This window comes from Thalassophryne amazonica, chromosome 11 (genome assembly GCF_902500255.1).
Source record: "Thalassophryne amazonica chromosome 11, fThaAma1.1, whole genome shotgun sequence".
Taxonomy (NCBI): domain Eukaryota; kingdom Metazoa; phylum Chordata; class Actinopteri; order Batrachoidiformes; family Batrachoididae; genus Thalassophryne; species Thalassophryne amazonica.
Window position 1 is genome coordinate 53,960,144 of NC_047113.1, and position 26,630 is coordinate 53,986,773.

The 26,630-nt window shown below is 39.7% G+C and overlaps 2 protein-coding genes across 2 annotated transcripts in view; both read left to right on the top strand.

The window, feature by feature from the left end:
* Positions 1 to 4,710, top strand: part of xkrx (XK related X-linked) — a 30,960-nt gene extending 26,250 nt beyond the window's left edge. The window contains exon 3 of the mRNA XM_034181728.1: positions 3,037 to 4,710. Coding sequence (XP_034037619.1) covers positions 3,037 to 3,893 — 857 coding nt within the window. The 3' untranslated portion in view covers positions 3,894 to 4,710. The remainder of the gene's footprint in view (positions 1 to 3,036) is intronic.
* A 672-nt stretch (positions 4,711 to 5,382) lies between these two features.
* On the top strand, positions 5,383 to 26,609 carry nox1 (NADPH oxidase 1). The gene is made up of 13 exons (XM_034181732.1): positions 5,383 to 5,539; positions 5,632 to 5,727; positions 5,849 to 5,959; positions 10,194 to 10,278; positions 20,057 to 20,202; positions 20,653 to 20,846; positions 20,932 to 21,058; positions 21,774 to 21,866; positions 21,959 to 22,200; positions 24,171 to 24,333; positions 24,485 to 24,631; positions 24,722 to 24,846; positions 25,825 to 26,609. Exons 1-13 carry the CDS (start codon positions 5,495 to 5,497, stop codon positions 25,949 to 25,951), a joined length of 1,701 nt encoding a protein of 566 aa, XP_034037623.1. The 5' UTR covers positions 5,383 to 5,494; the 3' UTR covers positions 25,952 to 26,609.
* The last annotated feature ends 21 nt before the right edge of the window (positions 26,610 to 26,630 follow it).

Genomic DNA, 26,630 nt, shown 5'->3' on the forward strand with positions numbered 1-26,630 from the left:
AAATGTGTATAAATAACTCACATTATTTGTTTAATTCATCACCGCAGTTCACAAGGATGAAAAACATCCACATATTGAACACAGATTGGCCTTCAAAAAACAAAACAGCCATTTTGAAAAGATAGTCTAGAACCAGGTCAGGTGTTGTCATGGATACATGATGTCACACTACGGGGTTCTGTACTTGCTGGGAGGCTGTAAAGTTTCAGAATGGGGGCAGCAGCACGTTGTTCCTGCACGTTGTATGATTTTGGGTTTTAATCACGCCTAAAAGTTGTGAAGCTGTTCACTGGACTTCACATCATCTGCACAACCTATGGGATGATTTTTTTCTTAACTTTCCAGAGGAGAGATTTCCCACCTAAATGCTGGAATATTTTGCTTTGTATTGTAAATAAGCAAAGATGTGATAGTGGACGCTGGAGTCTGCAGCAAATATTTACGTAACAGGTTTGTTCACGTTGTTGTGTGACTTTTATTTGTTAGGGCAGTGATTACTAAGGTGTGGGCAGCACCCCGTGGTGGGCATTGGGAGTACTGCATGTGAGCCATGAGAGGTCACTAAAAACAAAACAAACAAAAAAAACCCACTTTGGTTTTGATTGATTGATTTTATTTCGGATGTTCAATGCAAGTACATAATATAACTGTAAATACATTAAAAATACATGGATGACACAAGAAAGTGAAAACACTTATTTCCATTGTGGTTCATTTAAAAAACTAAAGACAAAATAAAAGTAATAATAATATACACTGTGTGTATATGATAACAAGAACCTAAACAGTATATAAATACCTTAGGACAGTTAAAATTTTACATAGTTAAAAGGAAATAAAAGGGTTGAGTTCTTCCTCAAACTATTTAGATAAAAACATTTTGATTACATTTTAAAAGCACCTTTGGTGACTGAGATTGAATATGGCTAGATAAACTATTCCAAAGGCAAGCACCAGTATATCTGAAGGAAGACTGACCACAAGATTTCACAGAGGGTATAAATAGAGCAGATCTGAGCGGGTATTGTAGCGGGAGGACTTTGGAATGAAGGCAGATGCTAGATACTGAAGGAGCAGTACCATGGATGATGATGTGAATGTGGTTTTGCTTACATTGATTAACCCAGAGGTTAACTGGCAACATCTTAACCTGTTCAAACTCAGGATGACCTATATGGGTCCTTGGGGGAGCGTTAAGGTACCTAACTATTTTGTTCTGAGCAGTCTGCAGATGATTTTACTTCTTCTTAGTAAGACCAGAATACCAAGAAGCACTGGCATAACCAAAGTGACACTGTATAAGAACTGATACTGACAGCTTTTTAGTAGCTGTATCAAATTGTGTGGTCTGCCTATAAAGTAATTTCAGCTTGGCGTTGGATTTGCTGATTACAGTGTCTGCTGTTTGGCTCCCAGATAGTGATTGGTCAAGTACAATGACCAGATACTTGACACAGGTTATATTGGAGAGGGCCTGACCATTGCAGGTGACCTCTATTGACTCAGAATTATGGACTCTACGTTTGGAGCCAAATAGTATGGATTCTCTCTTCCCAAGATGAAGGGATAGCTTGTTACCAGTAAGCCATTCATGGACTGATCGAAGTTCGAAAGACAGCTGCTGTTCTATGTCAGCTGTGTTCTTCCACCAAGAGGGTGGAATTGTCTGCGTACAATAGCAGTTTACTATTTAATACAGAGGGCATGTCATTGACATATATGAGGAATAACAAAGAGCTTTAAATTGAGCCCTGGGAGAGACCACAAATCACATTTGCAGGAGTGGACAGTACACCACCAACTTTCACACACTGCTGCCTACTATCACTTAAGTAGGCTTTAAACCAAATTATAGCAGGTTTGTGAAGCCCCATGGCTTTGAGCTTCATAAGAAGAATACTATGATCCACAGTGTCAAGGGCTTTTTGGAGATCCAGAAGTACCTATGTAGTTGCCTTTGTCTTGTTCGGCCTTGATATAGTCAGTCAGATGTATTAAGCAAGCATCTGTGGAGTAGGAGGACCAGAAACCTGGCTGGTACTCACATAAGAGTTTGTGATCTGAGATATTGATTGAGTTGGTCATAAACCACCTCATAGGGGTTTTCAGGGTTGTAATAAAGGTTACTATTACCAAAAAATGTTTTATTTTTAAAATGGCATAAGAAAAAAATAAAACAAAGTAATGTGATTTAAATAATATGAACTTCTTCATTTATGTGACCTAGTTTAAAATAATATTTAAACATGTTTTTTGCTGTCTAATTTTATCGGAATAGAACAATCAGTGGAGCAGCTGCCAGAGATTGACAGAGTATAAATGGAACACCGCACATATCAGGAAGTGCCTACGTGTGACTGAGGTTTTTTTTGTTTGTTTTTGTAAATTGGAGGTGAACATTGGCTACAACTGTGATCAGACAGAGTGAAAACCAGCACGCTCTTGACTCTTCATGGAACCAGTTTGAATCCGCATCCCTGGCGGTTCAGCCCGTCTTCAGGGCAGCGGTTATTAGATTCAGAGTTATAGCTGGTTTAATAATGACTTTGGGACTACCTGGGGGTCAGACCTGGTCTGTAATCCAGGTTATTACAAAAATAAACATTTTGTTTTCATGATTATAAAATAAACCTCATGCAAGAGAGCTGAGCTTCTGTTTGTGTAGCTTTGGCTGCAGACTGGAACATCTGTACTACAGGTGTGATGAGGAACCTGACCTACAGTTTTTGATGAAGACAGTGGAGTATTACAGTAGAATCAATAATTACTTCAGGCACAGGCATAATGTAGGAACAAATTTGGTTGTCCAAAATACCCCAAATTTAAACAACCTTAGATTTTTTTAACTGTTTGAATTTGCATTTATTGAAGGAATCAGGTGACACTCTGGGTGCTTTAATGAAGCTTTGTTGTTGCAAGTAGAATTTCTGTGAGGTATAATATGTTTTATAAGTCTATTGCCATAACTTTTTTTTTTTTGCTGGTCTTCTAGGAATGAGTGTAAGTTCTTAACATGACCTCTGTGTGTGTCTGCAGTGGCTCTGATGATCATCACCCTGATCTCCATCACGTACGGGGCTCTTGTGTGCAGCGTTCTGGCCATCCAGATCAGATACGACGACTACAAGGTGCGCATGCGCCCGACTGCCTACCTCTGCATGATCATCTGGAGAGGGCTGGAGATCACCGCACGGGTCACCGCTCTGGTCCTCTTTACCACGGCGTTCACCAACTGGGTAATCCTCGTCGGCATGTTGAACCTGCTCTTCTTCTTCTTCCTCCCTTGGGTGGAGTTCTGGGCCAAGAAGGGCTCGCTGCCTGAGAACGTTGAGAAAAACTTCTCGAAGCTGGGCACCACCGTGGTGCTGTGCATGTTCACGCTGCTGTACGCCTGCATCAACATCTTCTGCTGGTCCGCGGTGCAGTTGGACCTTTCCCACCGAGAGCTCATCGAATGCAGACAGCGCTGGGATCACCTCGCCATGTACTACTGCGGACGCTTCATCGAGAACTTTATCCTCATCATACTCTGGTACTTCTATAAGTCAGACTTCTATGAGTATGTGTGCGCACCGCTGCTGGCTGTGCAGCTGCTGATCTGCTACAGCCTGGCGGTGCTTTTCATGCTCCTCTTCTACCAGTTCTGCCACCCGTGTCGACGCCTCTTCAAATACAACATCCACGACTGCCTGCGCTGTGTCTGCTGCCATAAAGGCACAGAGGAAGAGAGGAGGCAGTGGGATACGCCGATCCACTCGTACTCCACCGCCGCCACCATGGTGCTGGTCCTGCAAGAGGCGCCGGACTCCAATACCGCACAGCCTCCTGACATCACCAGTGACCTAGGAGAGCGGGAGACGGCCATTGTTGATGACATCATGGAAGCAGCGTGAGAAGGGTTGTGGTTTACCACAGAAACTATCATCGTGTTATGTTTTCACTATGTGAGGCCAAATGCTGGAGAACAATCATTTGCCTTTAACTGTATGAATTTGCCTCATTTGTGATTTAAGATGCAATTAAAAGGGTTATATGTGACTTTATTGTATGCTAATAAAGGTCACAATGTGTTTTAAGTATTACAAACACACATGAGATACTGTGGGGATGGATCCTTAAAAAGTACACTTTTGATGTTTGTCTGCCTGTTGCATCAAATGGAAAGGACCTGCTTGTTGCCATGCCCCCTTTTGTTTGAGAGGGTGGAGGTTTGTCTCACACTTTGATTGTGTTTGGACATGTCACACAGAGCACATGTCAGAGTGGTGGGCTTGTTTTAGATCAAACAGGAGTCCAGATATGGACTTTTGTGACATACGTCACAGAAGTCTACAGTAAATCTTTTCACAAATGAAGTTTGCCTAAAGCAAGATAACTTCTACATGCACCGGTATGGAATTGTGGAAATTTGAGGATGTTTTACACAAAACCCCAACTATATTTGTCTGTAGAAGTTCAATATTCACCTTCACACAGTACCACCACCTTTAAGTTTTTTGTTTTATGTTGGTGCTTACACTTGTGCCATCATGATGCCCTAGTTTACCAAAGAATGCATCATGTTGAAATAAGCAACATTGCACAAAGGCTGCCTTGATGGTCAGGTTGACTGAACCAGGTGTGCAGGAATCGTGCCAAGTGCATCCAACCACAAAAGAAAAAGCCTGACCGGGTCATCCCCGTTTGCCTTCCTCTGTGGGATTTTCTCACCACAAATGCCCCTTTGCACACAGCCACGAGCACTGCTTCTGCATCTGTACTAAACTGACTCGAGTCACAAACATTCAGACGTTCCCTTCCTCGTGCCTAGCTTCATATGGTCTTGTTGGATGTCCACTGTGGTTGTTTGTGAAAGTCAAAGTTCACATTTCAGTGGTGTGATTGTGTTTGAATAGAGTACTTTGAAGCCTTAAGGGACTATCAGATGTAAGTCCTCTGTGAAAATAGACGCCTTTTACACAAATCCACCTTGCATTGGAAAAAAAAAACATGAGATTGAATAGAGGTTTTTCACTGCTTGTTTGTGTTGCCTTGTTTTAGCTCAGTGCCTTGACTACTACTGTATTGACTTGAAGCTTAAATAAAATAATGTGACGTCTATGCAGCTGAGTTCAGCATTTTTCATGGGAAAAATTTGTATTCACACGTCTGTCCTTATCTTGCACACTATAAAACAAGTTTCACTATAACATGGTGCCAGTCTCTGCTGCACAGTACGGGTGTGACGGATGTTCCTCATTCCAACTGGTTTTACAACCTGAGTTTCCAGAAGGCTGGAATGTCATCTTTCAACTATGAACTTTTACAGCCAGGGAAATGTTTTTTTTTTTTTTTTTTTTTTTTCCCCCCCTCTCCGTCTGGCTGCCTCTCTCTCTCCATGCGGTTTGTTTCCTGGTGTCTCAACACTATACCTGCGGTGGGAGGAGTATGAACAAACGGGGGGTATAAAACCAGCTGGAGATGCTCGAGAAATGTTGTGACTGACGTTCTAACGATGGGGAACTGGATCATCAACAATGGACTTACAGCCTTCATACTGGTGAGCTCTTTGTGAATGGCCTGTTTTAAATGTGATGTGAAAACTGCTCTGTTTGACACCAAAAGGAAAACTGGTCCTGGTTCTGTTTGCAGGTGGTCTGGATGGGGATCAACACCTTTCTTTTTGTCTGGTTCTACCACGTCTATGAATTTGAGGGTCGGTTTTACTACACGCGTCATCTTTTAGGGGTGAGTGAAGAAAGATTTGTATGAAATGACGCATGATTGCAGGCGAAACCAGCACACTGTTCTTTAGTGTGCAGGTTTTAAGCCCCTCCTTTGAATGAATACACATTTTGTTTGTTTGCAGTCTGCTCTGGCCTGGGCTCGGGCCCCTGCAGCTGTCCTCAACTTCAACTGTATGCTGATCCTCCTCCCTGTGTGCAGGAACCTGTTGTCTATGATCCGAGGCTCCTGTATGGTATGTTTGCACGGCAACTTGAAGTTAACCCACAAACAAGTCTGACTGCAGCAATTATGCCTGTCATTTTACACGTATGTGTATCTGCAGAGGTTGTGATTAGCTCACTGTTGTCCTTTTGCGTGTCAAGATCAGATCCTGAATGTCACTATTCCTTTTGTGATGGCACAATGGTTTGTTTTTTGTTTTTGTTTTTTGTCTCATCACGTATGTAATCTTATCATTCCTTCAAACAATCCTAGATGTGTCCAACAGGTGGCAGACAGTTATGTTGAAGGTTGTGAAAAAACCTTGGTGTCTATACTCTGTAAAATAAAGAATGAACATACAGATAAAAGATAATCTCCCCAGTTTAAGGTTATTATTAAACAAACAATAAATGTTGTCATTGTGTATATGTCCCAGTAAAAAAGGGTGTAAAATATGGATGAACTGATCAAATTTGGTGTTTTTTGTTTGTTTTTTTTATGCACCAAAAGGCAAGATGACTACATTATCATCCCATACCACCAAAATCATCCTAACACTGACGAGATGTTTGAACTTTTACAATGTACCAACATGGGAGTATTGTGTGATTTGGCTAAATTTTGGTATGAAAAGGAGTGGGTTTTTGGAGCAGTAGCTGGCTTGGTGGTGTGCAGCTTTTTGATTTTTTTTTTTGTTTTTTAACTGGTTAAACAAAAGCACCAGACCAGGAGAGAGTGTGTGTGTTTTAATAGCGCCAAGGAAAGACAGCTGTATCAGCACATCCACAGGGCACAGATTAGTTTGTTTTTTCTGCTTAGCAACATGTAGGTGAAATACCTGTTAAACACTTCTCATACCAAAATAATTTGCTTCAATAATTACCATTATTATATCGCAAATGACTTGAGGTGAAGAAGAGAGTGCAGGCAGGGTGGAGTGAGTGGAAAAAGGTGGCAGGAGTGATTTGTGACCGAAGAATATCAGCAAGAGTGAAGGGCAAAGTTTACAAGACAGTAGTGAGACCAGCTATGTTGTATGGTTTAGAGAAGGTGGCACTAACAAAAAGACAGGAGGCAGAGCTGGAGGTGGCAGAGCTGAAGATGTTGAGATTCTCTCTGGGAGTGACGAGAATGGACAAGATTAGGAATGAACATATCAGAGGGACAGCTCAGGTGGGACGGTTTGGAGACAAAGTCAGAGAGGTGAGATTGAGATGGTTTGGACATGTGCAGAGGAGGGACCCAGGGTATATAGGGAGAAGGATACTGAGGATGGAGCCACCAGGCAGGAGAAGAGGGAGGCCAAAGAGGAGGTTTATGGATTTGCTGAGGGAGGACATGCAGGTGGTTGGTGTGACAGAGGAAGATACAGAGGACAGGGTGAGATGGAAACGATTGATCTGCTGTGGCAACCCCTAATGGGAACAGCCGAAAGACGAAGAAGATATCGCAAATGTTGGGTTTTGTGTGTGAACTGGTATTTTGCAGTGAAACCCTGGTTTGGCTTAAACTGGGCTCTTATAGGTTTAGAACAGTTAAAAGGCTTGATTCGTGATGTTTTTCATCCAGACTTTAAATGAACAGATTTTAAAATGAAATGTCTTGGATCCAATGAGATAACTATTAAAGGCGTTTATATTTTACCAAATATGTTTTTATCTATCTTTTACATTTTCATGTGTTTAATATTTAATGTCCAACATCTCCAATGCCCCACAGTTCTGTGGGTGTTTTCACAGATATTCACCTGATTTAAGCCAAATTCGTGAGTGACACAGCTTGTTTAACACCTGTGACATTCATTCATCTTCTACCGCTTAGTCCAATTAAGAGTCGCGGGGGGCTGGAGCCTATCCCAGCAGCCATAGAGCGTGAGGCGGGGTACACCCAGGACAGGACGCCAGTCTGTTGCAGGGCCGCAAACAGACAAACAAACACAGACACCCACACACACACCTATGGACAATTTAAAGATTCCAATCCACCGCATGTCTTTGGATGTGGGAGGAAACTGGAGCACCCGGAGGAAACCCACGCAAACACGTGGGAGAACATGCAAACTCCACACAGAAAGGCCACGGGAATTGAACCCACAACACCTGTGACATATTTAACAGAAATAACTCATTCATTCAAAATCACAAAAAAACTGATGTAAAGTGAAAATTGCTACATCACACACACCACCTTAGTGAAGTCATAATTTTTTTTCTAAATACACTTTGTAGGGCAGCAATAAATTATGCGCAGTATGTTCATGATGCCGCATTTTTGCAAAGTTCACAGACTGCACTTTTTGTAATTGTTTTTAAGAGTGATTTTTGTATTGTCTTTTGCAATTTGAGGTTGATATTTAAGAAAAATGTACATATGATTAATTTAGATTATTTGCTAAGCTTGTAGATTTTTTTTTTTTAATTGCCTGACAGAACTTATATATTATTGGAGTTTTTGCATGTCCCACCAGGGTGATATTTGAGAATAGAAAGATTTGCCATTGTCATATCAATCCTAAAACCAACTTTATTTTGCCTGTGTAATATCCCATAGATGAGTCTTCCACCTGCTGGATCATTGGTTGATGCTTGATGATGGAAATTAGGAGCAGGTGCAAGTGACAGTCTCTTTCTGCAAATCAATGCTGTAAACGAGAATTAAACTATTATTTACGCCAACAAAGGCAGCATGGTGAATTAGTGGTTAGCACCGTTGTCTCACAGCAAGAAGGTCTTGGCACCTGTGGCCTTTCTGTGTGGAGTTTGCATGTTCTCCCCGTGTTTGCGTGGGTTTCCTGCAGGTCCTCCAGTTTCCTCCCATATTTAAAGACATGCAAGTTAAGTGAATTGGAAACTTTATAATTGTTCAGGTCTCCCTTGCAAAAGAGGTATTGACCTCAATGGGACTAACCTGGTTAAATAAAGGTTTAAAAAAAAAGATGGAGGAGGCTATGTTTTCGTCCCAGTTTGTTTTCTTGTTTGTTAATAGCCTGGAGCCCACAGTTTTTCATATATCGTTATGAAATTTTTACTGAAAATTCATATCCTGATAGGCAAGAGCTGATTAAATTTTAAGGTCATAGGTCAAAGGGCAAAGTCAGGAAAAATCTTGGAAATTTGGGGAAAAAAAACTTAGCATTGAATGAATTTTCAAAAATTCATAACTCTGTCAGAAAATATCAAATTTCTTTCATATTTAAGATCGTTATATAAGATGGTATCCTTTCTCGACTGACAAAGTTTGATCTGGATCTGATCCAGATAACAGATTTTGTGGCCGTTTAAGTTTAACATTGAAAACCCCATTTAATGTATATTTTACATTATATCTTAATCAAACATGACCCAATCACTCTCATATTTGAAGGTGAGGTGCAGACTGACACTATCACCTGACAAAGTTTGATCTGGATTGTGGATTTTGTGGACATTTGAATTTAATATTGAAAAACTCGTTTGGTGTACATTTTGCATTATATTATCAATCAAAAGTGCCTCAGTCACTCTCATTTGTGACAATAAGGTGCAGTGTCACATTCCAAAACTTGAATATGTTTACAAGTCCACTCAACCCTACAGAAAGGATTTAGCATGAACACTGCAAAAGCAGACACTTATTTATTTTTCTCTCACAACATATGTATGTTTTTGAAGTTACATGTAACTTGTTTGTCAGTTTTTTTTGTGTGTGTTGTTTGTTTTTATGTGTACATTTCCAAAGCCTGGATCTGTCATTGAGGCTGTCATTGCTTGTATGGAAGTGGGACACTTTGCCTCTGTGCCAGTTCACCCCCAATATAAACTGTGATGTATCGCCTGTTCATGTAAAGTACTTGATGGTTAGTTTAATAACACTACGCAGGGACAGTTTATTTATTAGGGGCAAAATGGACCAGAGACAAAGTATAGAAGATTCACTTGTATTACATTAACAAAAGAAATGTAATGAATTTTCCTCATTTCATGCTCTTTTAATTCACAGAGGTACGAGATGTTAGTAGTTACTGTTTTTGAGTTCCATGAGCAAAGTGGGGTGGACAGACTCACTCATCATATCATACCGGGTGTCTGCGGTTTATACCGCTCTTAATGAGAGTAAAATGAGTGCTTGCATTCTCCTGTCTGCTCGGGGGATTGAACTGATGACCTTCTGGGAACCTTTAGGCCACTGCTTCACTGAATCATCCACAACACCACCATTCATCTCAAAACCAAACAATTCCAGAAAGACTGTTCAGGATAATTAATAATTTCTTCTTGTCTTCTCAGTGTTGTGGCCGATCATTCAGGAAACAGCTGGACAAAAATTTAAGTTTCCACAAACTGGTGGCGTACATGATCGCTCTGATGACAGGTGAGCTCGTGCAAGTCTGTGTTTAGTCTCTACACTTTTACGGTTTCATAAAATTAAGATTTAACACTACTGATAATAAAAAAAAAAAAAAAAACTGGATTACTTATTTGAGAAGGTATAAATATGTGATCTGTTGTAAGGATAAAAGTAAAAAAAAAATTTATGACTTTATTTTGAGTGGAAGTTTTCTAATTATTTCATTTCATCAGTCTCATTGTCAGAGATTTGGGATGAAATGATTTCAGACTCATCAACCTGATAACAGATTAAATTTAGTTTTTCTAAAAAAAAATAAATAAAATAAAATTAAAAAGTGAGTAAATAATGGCATTGGCAATTTTAGAGACTCGGCAGTTTCACAAAGGTCAGATTACTGATGAGACTCATTAACCCTAAAAAATGTAGACTTGTTTCAACAGTGTAAGTTGACTCATTTTGTCATTTTAAACAGTCAGCTGACAAGTAAAATCTACATTTGTCCACACTGCGAAAACTAGGCTTAAAAAAAAAGTTTAATAAATGTAATACACATTAAAGTCAGCTTCTTTTTTTCTTTTCTTTTTTTTTTTACTGTGCCTTTATCCATCAACTGTGAAAATCCAGAATGGTCATTCTTTTCAGCTTTGCAAATAAGGAAGGTAAAGAAAGACTAAATTAAATATTAGCTCAGGGCGCATTTGAAAAAAAATTTAAGAGATATGAGGAAACAGTCGTGAACAAGAACAGTGATGCCGTTGTGTGGAAATTTAATTAAAAACTGGTAGATTTACGATAACTGGACAGAATTTCTTCATGTGGTGGAAAATTGTATTCAGTCAAACAATGGCAAGTCGTTATTGCAATAACAGGTCTGAGTTTTATTTTCCATGCATTAAATTAATCAGTTAAAGGCTTATTTCCACCTCCCTGTGTACATAAAACCACACCATCATATTTTCTTCTGAGCTTAGACAGTGATGAGAAAAAGAACCCACATATCCACAGTTTATCAAACAAAATCTCCTCTTGTAAATTCCTTTCCTGTTTTTACCCGAAGGCCAAAATATGGCCATTGGGTATTGCAAAGGCTTAGCGTCCGTCCATCCATATATCCGTCTGTCCATCTGTCTGTGCTCGGCATAGGTTCAGTCCTACTACGGCCAGACACTTCAAATTCACAGGGAACATTCTTGGGACAAGTTCAAAGCTGGCTTACCCTGACCTGTTTTAAAGAGGTCAAAAGGTCACATTCTGTCTGACAAACTGACAAATATCCATGTGACACTTTTAAACCGTTTCACTATGAACGTGTTCCAGTGTTTGGGCATAATGAGGTTTTAAAGTCACCTTTTTGTCTATATTCCACACTGTTATATCACATAACGTCTTTACATTTTTAGGCAATGTCTTCTCTATATTTCTCAATGTTGCTCTATATATTAATTTGTCTTTTTATGTTGGCTGTATACATATTGTCCCTTATTTCTACATAACACAAATTTATTATTATTAGTGAACAGTACAATAAATCTCTTGCCTCATAATTGAATATATCCTTGGCCCTATTTAAGTTTTTTTAATATATATACTTTTCAAAGCAGTATCGATTTTGTGAATCTTCTGAGATTGCAGTTAGTCATTTGACAAAATACCCTAAAAATTTAACCTCATTGTCTTGTTCAATTTCTTCACCATTTATGCTTAAAGATGTTATTTTATTTCTCTTTTTTTCTCCCAAATTTCATACATTTACTTTTGTTCAGATTTAAGGAAACTTGTTTTCCATCTACTAAGTCTATAAATTTCATGTGTAACAGTGTCTGATTGTGCTGTGGTGAATGTTTGCACTCAGAGGGATTTTAACATAATTTGGGGTTCTTTTTGGTCTCAGGCTTTGGTGTGTTTTGGATGTTTTCACTTTACCCTCCACTGTGATCACATGACCCAAGAATGATACTTGTTAATTTGGCCAAATGCTGGAACATTGTGTTTAAAAAAACAAAACAAAGGAGTTCTTACCGGTGAAAAGACACATGAGATGATTCCACCAGCTGCTCGCAGTGACTCAAACATACTTTTAAATGCCTCTTTGTCTAGTTGTTCTTATGTAACGTACATATTCTTACATACTGATGTCCAACCGGTGGGTTCACACCTTTTTAATCTCCCAAGATCCTTCCATTCCTGCAAGTCAGATATAGTAAGACACGTGGAGACAAACCCGCATCCATGTGATACTGAGCGAGTGTGAAAGAAACCTGAACATCAGCAATACTGTCATTCCAATACATGTTACTTCCGCACAGTTCCTCAACTTCTACAGGCATCTTGTCCCATACTTCCTCAAGCATTCTATCTGTTCCTTCAGACACGTGTTGTAACGTGGGTGTTATGTGTGTGAAGCATGTTGCGCTCATTGGTGAGCTAGCTGTGTGAGATGCTATATTATGCTTTCAGCCGTCATCAACAGGACCTGAAATCATAACCCCACCTGGTGTTGAGGTGTGAGAAATACTCAGTCTGCACATCAGATGTCCTCCTGACAGACTGACAGGACAGTCATCACTGTGCTGTCTTGTATGTGTGTGTGTATGCGTGCGAGTGTACAGGTCAACAGGGTCATTTTCCCCACACAACAGGCAAACCCCCCAGAACAGTCAGTTTATAAGTGTACCTTCTCTGGTGGTGTGGGGAGCATTTCAGGAAGTGACCCCAAAATCAGCTAAGAAGGTGACTGACTCCCCTCTGCCATGTTTTAAAGTCAGTTCTGGTCATTTGTGGTGAACTTACTTACACATAAAGTCAACACAATTAGTCCACTTTAACATATCATTTTCCTTTTCCTCTATCGACCATATGACATCCAAAAGGGTCCACTGACACAGTAGCTCGTGTGTATTTGTGAGTGTTTTGCATAGAAGTAGGGTGAAGATGCAGACTCACCAAAGGCCTGATGATTCTGTTATCATCCCCTGTAGTGTTCTCCCTCCACCCCTCAGTCAGTCAGTCAGTCAGTCAGTCAGTCATTCAGTTTCAGGAAGTTGTTAGTTTGTGGCTTGAGAGTAGCAGAATTTGTTTGTTTGATTCAGTATTCTTCTACAGTATACTTAGGGAATAACCCTGTTGTGTCTGATGATCTGTGGACGTTCATGCTTGATTTTACAGTCGCAAATTGAGTTTTACGGATATTTGTAACCATAATCCAGCATGACTTCTGTAATCTTCTGTAACCTTCTCTAGATTTGTGTCTTCCGACAATCATGTCTCAGAGGTCTACAGGCAATTCCTTTGACTTCATGCTTGGTTTGTTCTCTGTACCTTTTATGTAGACAGGTGTGTGCCTTTCCAAAACATGTCCAATCAACTGAATTTACCTCAGTAGATTCCAATTAAGATGTAGAAACATCTCAAGGATGAAACAGGAGGCACCTGAGCTCAATTTTGAGCTTAATGGCAAAGTCTGTGAATACTTATGTACATGTGATTTCTTTGTTTGTTTTTTGTTTGCTTGTTTATTAATAAATCTACAGAAATATCAGACTTTTTTCACATTGTCATTATGGGGTATTGTGTGTAGAATTGTGAGGGGAAATAATGAATTGCATCTGTTTTGTGATTAGGCTGTAACCAGTGGTGTAGTCTACGTGGAACGCAGGTAGACGCCGTCTACTCACCTAAAATGACCGGGAATTTCCGTCTACCCACTTCAGATTGCCCCGGGAACGTGACGGTGTAAATAAAGTAAGCGCTTATTGGCTGTAATTTTATTTTCTCCCTTTAGAAGACAGCCATCAGGCGTCCATCACTGCAGAGTGCACTGTATGTCCCACCCCCGCTCGCTCTGCTAGATAAGAGTTTTAATTGGCCCATAGAGAGATGGGGCGGGGCTACCAGCTAATCAGTGCGAAAGTCGCACACAAACAAGAAGAATGCTGGAAGTATCGATGGTGATTATTACCCGAAAAAATGAAAAGAAAACAGGCCTCGGTTTTAGATTTTTTTTTTCTCTTCAAAACGTCCACCTGCTGCTTCAGGGCCGATTGATGAAGTTTGCACCCTGAGTGGAGGAGATAAACCTGGCGCTGTCTGTATTTCTGGTAAGTGGGCTAGCCTACGACAGCTAGTTTTTTATTTGTTCACTAAGCTAATGAGCCTTTCTCACTGAATACGTCAGACGCGTCAAAAAACGGTCTAAAAAGCATTATTTTCAATGAGACGCGTTGCTTTTTAGATGCTGACGGGAGCGCGCATTGCCGCTTGTCGGCAGGCTGACGTGGACAAAGTTCAAGCCAGTCCAACTTTCTGAGCCGTGACGTACATTTGCGTTGTCCAATAGGAACGACGCGTCGGGCCAAAACACGGAAGACTAGTGGCAGAAACAGAAACCACTGATCTGTACAAAATGTATCAATCAATCAATTTTTTTTTTATATAGCGCCAAATCACAAAACAGTTGCCCCAAGGCGCTTTATATTGTAAGGCAAGGCCATACAATAATTATGTAAAACCCCAACGGTCAAAACGACCCCCTGTGAGCAAGCACTTGGCTACAGTGGGAAGGAAAAACTCCCTTTTAACAGGAAGAAACCTCCAGCAGAACCAGGCTCAGGGAGGGGCAGTCTTCTGCTGGGACTGGTTGGGGCATGTATCGGTGTAGAAATAAACCACTGATCGGTACAAAACAAACGTGTCACAGGTCTGCTCATTTATGGAGCAGTTTTATGAAGAAAAATCCTTGGAAATGTTTGTTGTTGTTTGTTACCTCAGAATTTCTGATTACTGTTAAAAAAAAGTTTAAAACACTTGTAATTAAAATAGCTAAATAAATCAATAAATGGTTCTTTAGAAACCTTTCATCTGTAAATTAAAACCACCTGTTATTTCAGATTAGATAATTTCTTGTTTAACATAAGGAACCTCGGACATTTATTTTTAGACAAAATAACATGGAAATTTGTACTTTTTTTTTTTTTTTAAGTCTGGTAGATTAGTTATATCTCATTTCAACCAGAAAAACAGACACTGTAAATAAATACAAATGTTTATTATAAATGCAACAGGAAATAATTTAACAATGACTGCAGTGATTGTAAAGTAGGATTTCTGTGACATAAACCTCTTGATTAATTTTTTTAATGCTCATTTCAACTTGTAATTTTGACAAAATATGTAATTGCCTTTAATGTTATCAGGACAGAGTCATTTCTAAAATATGAATTTGAGCACAATAAGTGGAGAGCTTCTACTTGTGCAAATGTCTTTTGACTTTGATTCGTGGACATTTTTAATGATCCGTTCATTTATTGTTAAAATATACTGTTTGTTGTGATTTGGCGCTATATAAAAAAATTGATTGATTGATTGATAAAATGAAACAGCTTTTTAAAAAATAATAGAGTTTTGCCGGTAATCTACAGATGTCTCTTGAGCTTGAGTCCCGTTGGCTGTTGGATAGTGTAGTTTTAAAATGACTGGAATTGGTAAGTGACATACTCCCAGTAGTTGCATGGTTGTCTTAGTTAGTTAGTTGGTTGTCTTCATACTATACTTTTGTGCCACTGATTTGGCCTACAATGTTTTTGTCATGGGTTGAAAAGGTTTCTGCAAAGTAAAGCATCTACCATATTTTCATTGTATGTGAATTTTCTGGGAGCTAGCTTCTGTCCTTCAGCCTAGCTGCTGTTTTAATGGAACTTAACGTATACTAATACTAGCTTGTTTATACTGGGTAGGTTTCCTTATGGACCACAAAGCCTACAGGTTCCAGTCCCCCGTCTGGACCTGATGATGGACTGTCAATTTCAACAGAGATTGTGGTAGGAGGCGTGAGGCTCTGCAGCCAGTGCATGCTCATGTAGACCGGTGTGTTCTGTTTTGTTTTTGTTTATGCGTCTAAACTGTCCACAAACAACGTGGGGCCATGCGGATTATATGAAGGGTGAATCTTGCAGCTGCTGAATTTGACAGTACAGGCTCATATCCGATACTAAATAGAGGGAGGAAAAGTGAACTCTTGCAATATACTTAGTTGGGAGGCAATAATCTGCTCCTTATTATTGTTAAGAGAACTTTTCTTTCGTAATAACAAGGAGTCACAGTCACTTTTTTTTTTTGACTGACTGTGACTTAAAGTTGTCTTATTTACTGTTAAACAATACACAGTAGCTTGCATATGATACTTTTGGCTGGATTTAAACATTGTTTATTCCTGGTTTATGGCCTGATTAAATTTCTTTGTTAAATTAGGTTTTCAGATGCCAAAAAATAAATGTATTTGATCTTTGTATTTTTTAATCACTCTTTTAGATTTACTGTTGTATACTGTATTTTACAATTGGTGCAAATTACTTACTTACATTCTGACACATTTCTCACATTTATAGTGGCAAATATAGAATATAAATGATCAGATGGAAAGTATAGATCTATTTGTTTTTATGGTGTTAAAAATGTTAATAACCGGGGCGCAATGCACGGGTTTGATGACGGGCAAAAACCACAGTCTACCCACTTCAAAAATGTAGACTACACCACTGGCTGTAACATAACAAAATGTTGAAAAAGTGAAGCGCTGTGAATACTTTCTGGATGCACTGTATACAAGGAAGGTTACAAAACATCTCTAACCTATGGAAGACACTCAAAGAACAGTACATTGCCAGTAACTGGAATACACATCATCTCCAAACAAGGCTATCTTTACGTACTCAGTACAGAACATGCAGCACCAGTTGTTGCACTGTCACAAACAAATAATGTGGAAATTCCATGACGATCATTCCTTCCACAAGTAAAGTGAGATGTACTTATTATTTCGTAAATGGGTTTTTGTTGTGCAACTCTACCTGTTTACAGAGAAATCAATCAATCAATCAATTTTTTTTATATAGCGCCAAATCACAACAAACAGTTGCCCCAAGGCGCTTTATATTGTAAGGCAAGGCCATACAATAATTATGTAAAACCCCAACGGTCAAAACGACCCCCTGTGAGCAAGCACTTGGCTACAGTGGGAAGGAAAAACTCCCTTTTAACAGGAAGAAACCTCCAGCAGAACCAGGCTCAGGGAGGGGCAGTCTTCTGCTGGGACTGGTTGTGGCTCAGGGAGAGAACCAGGAAAAAGACATGCTGTGGAGGGGAGCAGAGATCGATCACTAATGATTAAATGCAGAGTGGTGCATACAGAGCAAAAAGAGAAAGAAACAGTGCATCGTGGGAACCCCCCAGCAGTCTACGTCTATAGCAGCATAACTAAGGGATGGTTCAGGGTCACCTGATCCAGCCCTAACTATAAGCTTTAGCAAAAAGGAAAGTTTTAAGCCTAATCTTAAAAGTAGAGAGGGTGTCTGTCTCCCTGATCTGAATTGGGAGCTGGTTCCACAGGAGAGGAGCCTGAAAGCTGAAGGCTCTGCCTCCCATTCTACTCTTACAAACCCTAGGAACTACAAGTAAGCCTGCAGTCTGAGAGCGAAGCGCTCTATTGGGGTGATATGGTACTACGAGGTCCCTAAGATAAGATGGGACCTGATTATTCAAAACCTTATAAGTAAGAAGAAGAATTTTAAATTCTATTCTAGAATTAACAGGAAGCCAATGAAGAGAGGCCAATATGGGTGAGATATGCTCTCTCCTTCTAGTCCCCGTCAGTACTCTAGCTGCAGCATTTTGAATTAACTGAAGGCTTTTTAGGGAACTTTTAGGACAACCTGATAATAATGAATTACAATAGTCCAGCCTAGAGGAAATAAATGCATGAATTAGTTTTTCAGCATCACTCTGAGACAAGACCTTTCTGATTTGAGAGATATTGCGTAAATGCAAAAAAGCAGTCCTACATATTTGTTTAATATGCGCTTTGAAGGACATATCCTGATCAAAAATGACTCCAAGATTTCTCACAGTATTACTAGAGGTCAGGGTAATGCCATCCAGAGTAAGGATCTGGTTAGACACCATGTTTCTAAGATTTGTGGGGCCAAGTACAATAACTTCAGTTTTATCTGAGTTTAAAAGCAGGAAATTAGAGGTCATCCATGTCTTTATGTCTGTAAGACAATCCTGCAGTTTAGCTAATTGGTGTGTGTCCTCTGGCTTCATGGATAGATAAAGCTGGGTATCATCTGCGTAACAATGAAAATTTAAGCAATACCGTCTAATAATACTGCCTAAGGGAAGCATGTATAAAGTGAATAAAATTGGTCCTAGCACAGAACCTTGTGGAACTCCATAATTAACTTTAGTCTGTGAAGAAGATTCCCCATTTACATGAACAAATTGTAATCTGTTAGACAAATATGATTCAAACCACCGCAGCGCAGTGCCTTTAATACCTATGGCATGCTCTAATCTCTGTAATAAAATTTTATGGTCAACAGTATCAAAAGCAGCACTGAGGTCTAACAGAACAAGCACAGAGATGAGTCCACTGTCCGAGGCCATAAGAAGATCATTTGTAACCTTCACTAATGCTGTTTCTGTACTATGATGAATTCTAAAACCTGACTGAAACTCTTCAAATAGACCATTCCTCTGCAGATGATCAGTTAGCTGTTTTACAACTACCCTTTCAAGAATTTTTGAGAGAAAAGGAAGGTTGGAGATTGGCCTATAATTAGCTAAGATAGCTGGGTCAAGTGATGGCTTTTTAAGTAATGGTTTAATTACTGCCACCTTAAAAGCCTGTGGTACATAGCCAACTAACAAAGATAGATTGATCATATTTAAGATCGAAGCATTAAATAATGGTAGGGCTTCCTTGAGCAGCCTGGTAGGAATGGGGTCTAATAAACATGTTGATGGTTTGGATGAAGTAACTAATGAAAATAACTCAGACAGAACAATCGGAGAGAGAGTCTAACCAAATACCGGCATCACTGAAAGCAGCCAAAGATAACGATACGTCTTTGGGATGGTTATGAGTAATTTTTTCTCTAATAGTTAAAATTTTGTTAGCAAAGAAAGTCATGAAGTCATTACTAGTTAAAGTTAATGGAATACTCAGCTCAATAGAGCTCTGACTCTTTGTCAGCCTGGCTACAGTGCTGAAAAGAAACCTGGGGTTGTTCTTATTTTCTTCAATTAGTGATGAGTAGAAAGATGTCCTAGCTTTATGGAGGGCTTTTTTATAGAGCAACAGACTCTTTTTCCAGGCTAAGTGAAGATCTTCTAAATTAGTGAGACGCCATTTCCTCTCCAACTTATGGGTTATCTGCTTTAAGCTACGAGTTTGTGAGTTATACCACGGAGTCAGACACTTCTGATTTAAAGCTCTCTTTTTCAGAGGAGCTACAGCATCCAAAGTTGTCTTCAATGAGGATGTAAAACTATTGACGAGATACTCTATCTCCCTTACAGAGTTTAGGTAGCTACTCTGCACTGTGTTGGTATATGGCATTAGAGAACATAAAGAAGGAATCATATCCTTAAACCTAGTTACAGCGCTTTCTGAAAGACTTCTAGTCCTTCAGCCTAGCTGCTGTTTTAAAAATGAAATGTGCTCACAGTTTGATGTTTAATCTCAAAGGTGTTGCACTGGCATGTCAATGCATGTAGAAACTGTGGCACTGTAAAAACTTTAGGGTGACACGACCTGTTTTTTTTTTTTTTTTTTTTTTTTTCTTTCTTTCTTTCTTTCTTATTTTTGTGACATATGTCACAGATGGAATATCTATGAAAACAGCCATTCTGTTCACACAAACACCAGTGATTACACAATGTCCGTGAGAGAGATTCTAAATAAAATAGCGTGCGACCCAGTAGCAGTGATGTGTTTGTGTCTTTTGTTGTTTATTTCTGGCAGCTGTTCACACGATTGCTCATCTGCTGAATCTGGAGTGGTTCAACAACAGCAGGCGGGGGGTTTACGACGAGCTCAGCACTGCCCTGTCCAGCCTGAGCGACACTGAAAACACCACCTACCTGAACCCCGTCCGCACCACCGACATCGTAAGATAACGCCATGACGTCACGCAAATATCTCAACATGAACATCACATACATTTGACTTAATTCTGGAAGTACAGTGCTGTGTAAAAGTACAGATGCTGCAATGGTGTGTGTGTGTGTCTGTGTGTTTTCTAAACAGTGTTTGAGTTTTACACAGGAATGAAATCAGGATAATAAAATTTTAGACCATCTTAACAAAAATGACATGACACTTTCGCATATTATGCATTTGAGATTAAACTGTGCTGTGAAAGCCTCATTCACCTCAGACTTGATATAGAACTGGATCTGCGCAAAGGCTGCAGTCACCAGATGAATGAAAATCAAGTAGTTTCCAAAATCATCATTATAAAGTACAAATCTAAAACTGGAAAAAGTTGGAATGATCTGGAAAATGCAAATTAAAAACAACCCCACAGTGACCTTTACATTTACTTTGACTTGCGTCAGGACGCACAGCAGACTCCAACCTACTTTGCCTTCACTACCATCGCCGGTCTGACAGGGGTCGTCATCACTCTGTGTCTTATCCTCATCATCACTTCCTCCATGGAGGTGATCAGGCGCAACTACTTCGAAGTCTTCTGGTACATGCATCATCTCTTCATCATCTTCTTTGCTGGCCTGGTGTTTCACGGCGCTGGGTGAGCAGAGCTTGGCTTGATTGTCACAGAAAGCTGTTGTTGTGGTTGGTTGGTTAACTTGATTCATGATGCCTCTCGCCTACAGGCGCATTGTTCGGAGTCAAACTACAACAAATCCACCACACAATTACACCATCTGTCAGGACAGGGAGGAGGAGTGGGGTCAGAATCTCGAGTGTCCCATTCCTCAGTTTGCTGGAGGCTTTCCGCAGGTATTTATGTTTTAGTGTTTAGAACATGCAGTTCAAGTCTGTTGAATGTCTTACCTTAAAGGGGTCACATTATACAATTTATCAGCAAGTCGATATCGGTCAATGGCTACCGTAAAGAGACTGCGCCTTTCACTTTTTAAAAATTTCTCCCCTTCATTGCACTCCTTTTCTCAATGCAGCAGCGCATACAGGAGAGAAACTGAAACTAAAGTATCGATCTCATTCCACTGGTTGTGACGACAGCTGTACGAGGCGTTTGAGGCAGCTCCGATTTTTCACAAATGGCATGCAATTCCTCCTTTGTGTGCTAGTCGGCTTCAGTTGTGTTATGTGTGAAGGGGCCCTAACAGCTGATACCAACTGCAGTTCACGCCATGTACAAATTAGTCTTAACCTCAGCTCGGTCAAACATTTACCATGACTGTGTGTGCTACCTCCAGTTAGCATGTATTTTAATATGGCCCATCAGTGATCAAGATGCCACATCAGCATATCAATGTGTTGCATTATTAGTGGCACATTCTACATGGAAAATGTTCATCGCTGGATAAAAGTCTAAAATGAACCATAAATTTTGCTTATAGCATTGTCGTTTCTACAAGCTGTGGGACTCTGAGGATGTTTAACATGAAACCTATTTAACTATCAAAGGTAGATGCAAAACGTTCTTTTGCTCATTACGTCTTTAAATCTGCTGTCATTTCATTCTTTGCAGACCTGGATGTGGGTGATTGGTCCGATGATTCTGTACATTTGCGAGCGTCTGCTGCGCTTTGTTCGTTACATGCAGACTGTCACATACAGGAAGGTAAACCCAAAGAGCCACTCGCCTTTGACCTTTGTCTTCTTCTTGATGATTACGGTTCAGCAAACTCACCCGTTCACCTGCTTCACTTACAGATTGTAATGCACCCATCCAAGGTGCTGGAACTTCAGCTGGTGAAAAACGGTTTCCGCATGGAGGTGGGACAGTACGTCTTCCTCAACTGCCCAGTGATCTCGCAGCTGGAGTGGCACCCGTTCACCATGACCTCTGCCCCAGAGGAGGACTTCTTCACCATTCACATCCGCTCAGCAGGGGACTGGACTGACAAACTGATCAACATCATGCAGGAGCTCCCAGAGGGGGCGCAGGGACCAAAGTGAGTCCTCCTCCTCCTCCTCCTGTGTAATCTGGTTTCACCCTCTGTTAACCCTCATTCTGACTGTTGACACTCATTATTATTTTTGTAATTTGATTTTTGCTTCATCTAGCATGAATTCTCTGGACACAACTTTTCCAAATCCCAAAGATATTCAATTGGCTTTTAATTTGGCTAAAATATAGCCCTTAAATAGTCTTAGCAAGTGAGTAAAAACAAATCTATGGTTTTGAATCTACCTTTTGTTTGTTGAGCTTCTAACAAACATGATATCAAATTACTTGCTGTGTGGTTCTTTGAACAGACCGTCTGAGTTTATGCTCCAGTTTTTCCATTATATGAAAATTTAATATTACCTTATATGTGTATTAGCAGTGTTGGCACAAATTAGCAGGTATTACAAGCTTCGGGACATTATCACCACTGTTACTGCACAGGATGTAATAAAATCATCGGCGTTTATTTATTTGTCTGTCTGTCTGTTAGCAAGATTACGTCAAAACTACTGCACAGATTTTGATGAAATTTTCACCAGAGAGAGATATTGGGGCATGGAAGCCTCCATTAAATTTTGAAGGTGATCCAGATTCTGGATTAAGTTTCACTTTATATAAACTTTGACTTTGAAGGATTACTGTTAGCAGGATTACGTCAAAACTACTGCATAGATTCTCACTAAATTTTCACCACAGATACAAATTAGGCCATGGAAGACTCCATTAAATTTTGGAGGTGATCCAGATACTGATTCTGGATCAAGTTTCACTTTATATAAGCTTTGAAGGATTAGCGTTAGCAGGATTATAAACTACTTCATGGACTCTCACCAAATTTTCAACACAGATAAAAATTAGGCCATGGAAGACTCCATTAAATTTTGGAGGTGATCCAGATTCAGATTCTGGATCAAGTTTCACTTTATATAGGCTTTTAAGGATTACTGTTAGCAGGATTATGCCAAAACTACTTCACGGATTCTCACCAAATATGCACCACAGATATGTATTATATATGTATTAGGCCATGGAAGACTCCATTAAATTTTTGGAGGTGATCCGGATCCGGATTGGTGGACGTCAGGAATTGCTTTTGTTTTTAGTGCCTGCACTCGAACCACCGTTACGAAAACCACCATTCACCAGTCTACAAAAGATATGATTATAAAACACCCAAACCAAGATTAGCCTGTTAGCGTTGGGTTATATGGCAACTCTGAAAATGGCAACTTGCTCAAGTTTCCTTCATCTCACCTAGGTTACGCTGGTCTTACCAAAGATATAATACCTCTTTACCTATTCATAGGTTGGATGTGAATTAGGTGGAGTCAGGCAGTTGCCAAGGTGGTGACATTTGGAACCGCCCAGCTAGCTCTTAAGAGTATTAGTGTGTTACGTTAAAGACTGTTTGTCCAGTATACATATGGTTTATGGCCAATAATAGATTCCACTTTCCCAGTCTTTACACAGCTAATATATTAAACAGTAAATATATTTGTCTGCATCTACTTTACTAATCCAGCTCTCTAACAAAACATCAACTCAAACTGTGAAACCAATATTCTCCTCCCATAAAGGAAAACATACAAAACCCATAATTTGCAGTCTGAGACTTTTTTTTTTTATTTCCTGTATTCAACCCAGTACGAGATGTCGTAATTTTGGCCAATACTGGTTCTGTGCACTTCTCAGAATAATCTTACAAATTTGACTCATCTTAAGGTGCTTTTAGACGGAATGTTATGTGACAATGTCCTGAGCATCAACTATAAAAGGAGAAAAAAATGTTTGTGATGTATAGCTGTGTTTAAAAAAAAAAAAAAGTCATTCTGCAAGCAGAAACTCACAGGTGAGATGACGAACATGGGCATTAACCTGCACGACTGTCTACGTGTCATTTGTTGCCTTTTTTTGGGTGTAGCTTGTCATTTACAACTGCCCCATTAAACAATTGTAATTGCTTTTCTCCACCAGAATGGGTGTGGACGGCCCCTTTGGCACAGCCAGTGAAGATGTATTTGACTATAAAGTCAGCATGCTGGTTGGCGCTGGCATCGGGGTCACTCCCTTTGCCTCCATCCTGAAGTCCATCTGGTACAAATTCAAAGAATCCAACCCCAAACTACGCACCAGGAAGGTGAAGATCCCTGTAATAGTTCGTCACACCTGGACATGCATGGCTGGCTTGATTTGAAGGCCTGTCATTGTTTCGTGAAGCATGTTATTATTACTCAATACCATTTCTAAGAAGGGTCATTGTTTCATGCAGTTGTTTTTCCTGTTTGCAGATCTATTTCTACTGGTTGTGCCGGGAAACACACGCCTTTGAATGGTTTGCAGACCTACTTCAGGTGCTGGAGAAAGAGATGGAGGAGCGAGGCATGGGTGATTTCCTCACCTATAAATTGTTCCTGACTGGCTGGGATCAAAGCCATGTGAGTGATTCAGCGCTCCAAGTCTCACAACAAGGCCTTTGTTCCCTAGAGGTCAACTTAAAACGATTTTATCTTGTGTTCTTTCCGCAGGCCACTCATGCAATGGTGCATTTTGATGATGACACAGACGTGGTCACTGGTCTCAAACAGAAAACCCACTATGGCAGACCCAACTGGGACAAGGAGTTTGAACAAGTGCGCAAAGAGAACCCCACGTAAGAGGAAAACATTTATAAAGTACTGGTTTAAAATCTTACGCCTGGTTTCCACATGCGGTTGGTATAATGTCTGTAACATATACAATGCAAAGAACAACTGAAGGAGCTAGCTTGCTATCTTTCTAGGGCTAGTTTCCTGGCAGACAGCACATGTGGCCTAAAATGCCCAGCAAAAGTTTTAAAAGCCCCTCCCCCAATGTACACAAGGTAAATTTCAGACAAAAAAAAGAGCTTTTTACCTATGTCTGGCAACATGGAGGGTTCTGTAGAAATTTATGCATAAAGCATTGTCTGATATGTACAGGTGTATGTGGAAACAAGGCATTAAAGGAGAACTCCTGGATTTTATAACCTTGGGTCTATTTTTAGGCAGTAATTCGAGACAAAAACTCAATGAATCTGCGTGTTATTGATTGGAAATGTAAACAGCATTACAGAACAACCAGCTAATTGTTACATGGGGCAAGCTTAAAAAAATAAATTGCTGCTAGTCACCAACTGAACAAGAAAAAATGTCAAAGTGGTAGCACAATGAGGTTCCATGTACATGTTTATTCCACTATTTTTTTTTTTAACAAATCAGACATTTAGCTGCTTACCTTAGCCTAGCCATCATCTCCCTACTAAGGAACTATAAGTCAGTTCTAGTCAACCTGAAATGCCTTAGCGGAAGTCAGTGCTAGGGAGGACAGCTAGGCTAAGTGGCTATCTGTATAATCTGTAGTATTAAAGTGTTCCTTTACATTTAATGAGGTAAACATTCATTCTCTCCATGTTTCTGTACACTTGAAATTCTCACATGTTCTGTGGCAACAATTAGTAATTTACTAAATGTTTTTAGCTTGCTGAGTGCCATTACATTAATTAGCCAGTTAGCTGTGATGTAAAAAGATGATCTCAAACCTAGGTTATAAAATGACAACCATCCCATTCAAGTCACCATGGTACCAAGTTCTGTTTTGTTATTCCTTACAGGTCCGTGGTGGGGACTTTCCTGTGTGGCCCTGAAGCACTCGCAAAGGTCTTGAACAAGAAGTGTGCTAAATACTCAGATGTTGATCCTCGGAAAACCAGATTTTACTTCAACAAGGAAAACTTTTGAGCAACAAATATTTCAGACAAGCCCAGCGTGACAAAATTATACAACAGAACTAATCCTGAGAACCAGGAGTGGCGAGAGCTAAGTTCACTGGATCGGCTTTATTTTCTGTTACATAGAGACTCAGGAGGATACAATAAATTGTTTTAAGAGCTTCCTTATTGAGCAACACTGGATTTATACATTTGTTACATTGTAGCATCATCACACTCTGTGTATGAAAACCAAGAGTAACTTAATGTAGTTCTTCTTACATTAGTTATTTTCTAAGTCACACAGCACTTCCTCACAACAGAAAATGGAACCACTGTACATAACTAGTGTAGTATTCCGTTAATCATTTGTTAGGGATGTTGCGATACACTAGACCCACGGTTCGACACGTAATCACAATACTGTTCCCAATAATTATGCAGAAAGTAATCTAACTTCAAAGAAAATCATTCTTAAGTATAAATTGCAAATAATTGGTATTACGTTTCATGTTATCTTTTATAAATCTGAGTCTTCTGTCCAGTAGTTAACTTTTCATGGTATGGTACTAATTTTAAAAAAAAATGCTATTATCTTGATCATGATGCATCAACACCCTTACTTTAAGCACTTTACAAATAAGTACTAAATTGTTTTACCATGTCTGTAAATAAAGTTTGTGATTAATGGTTTCTTTGAAATGACCTAA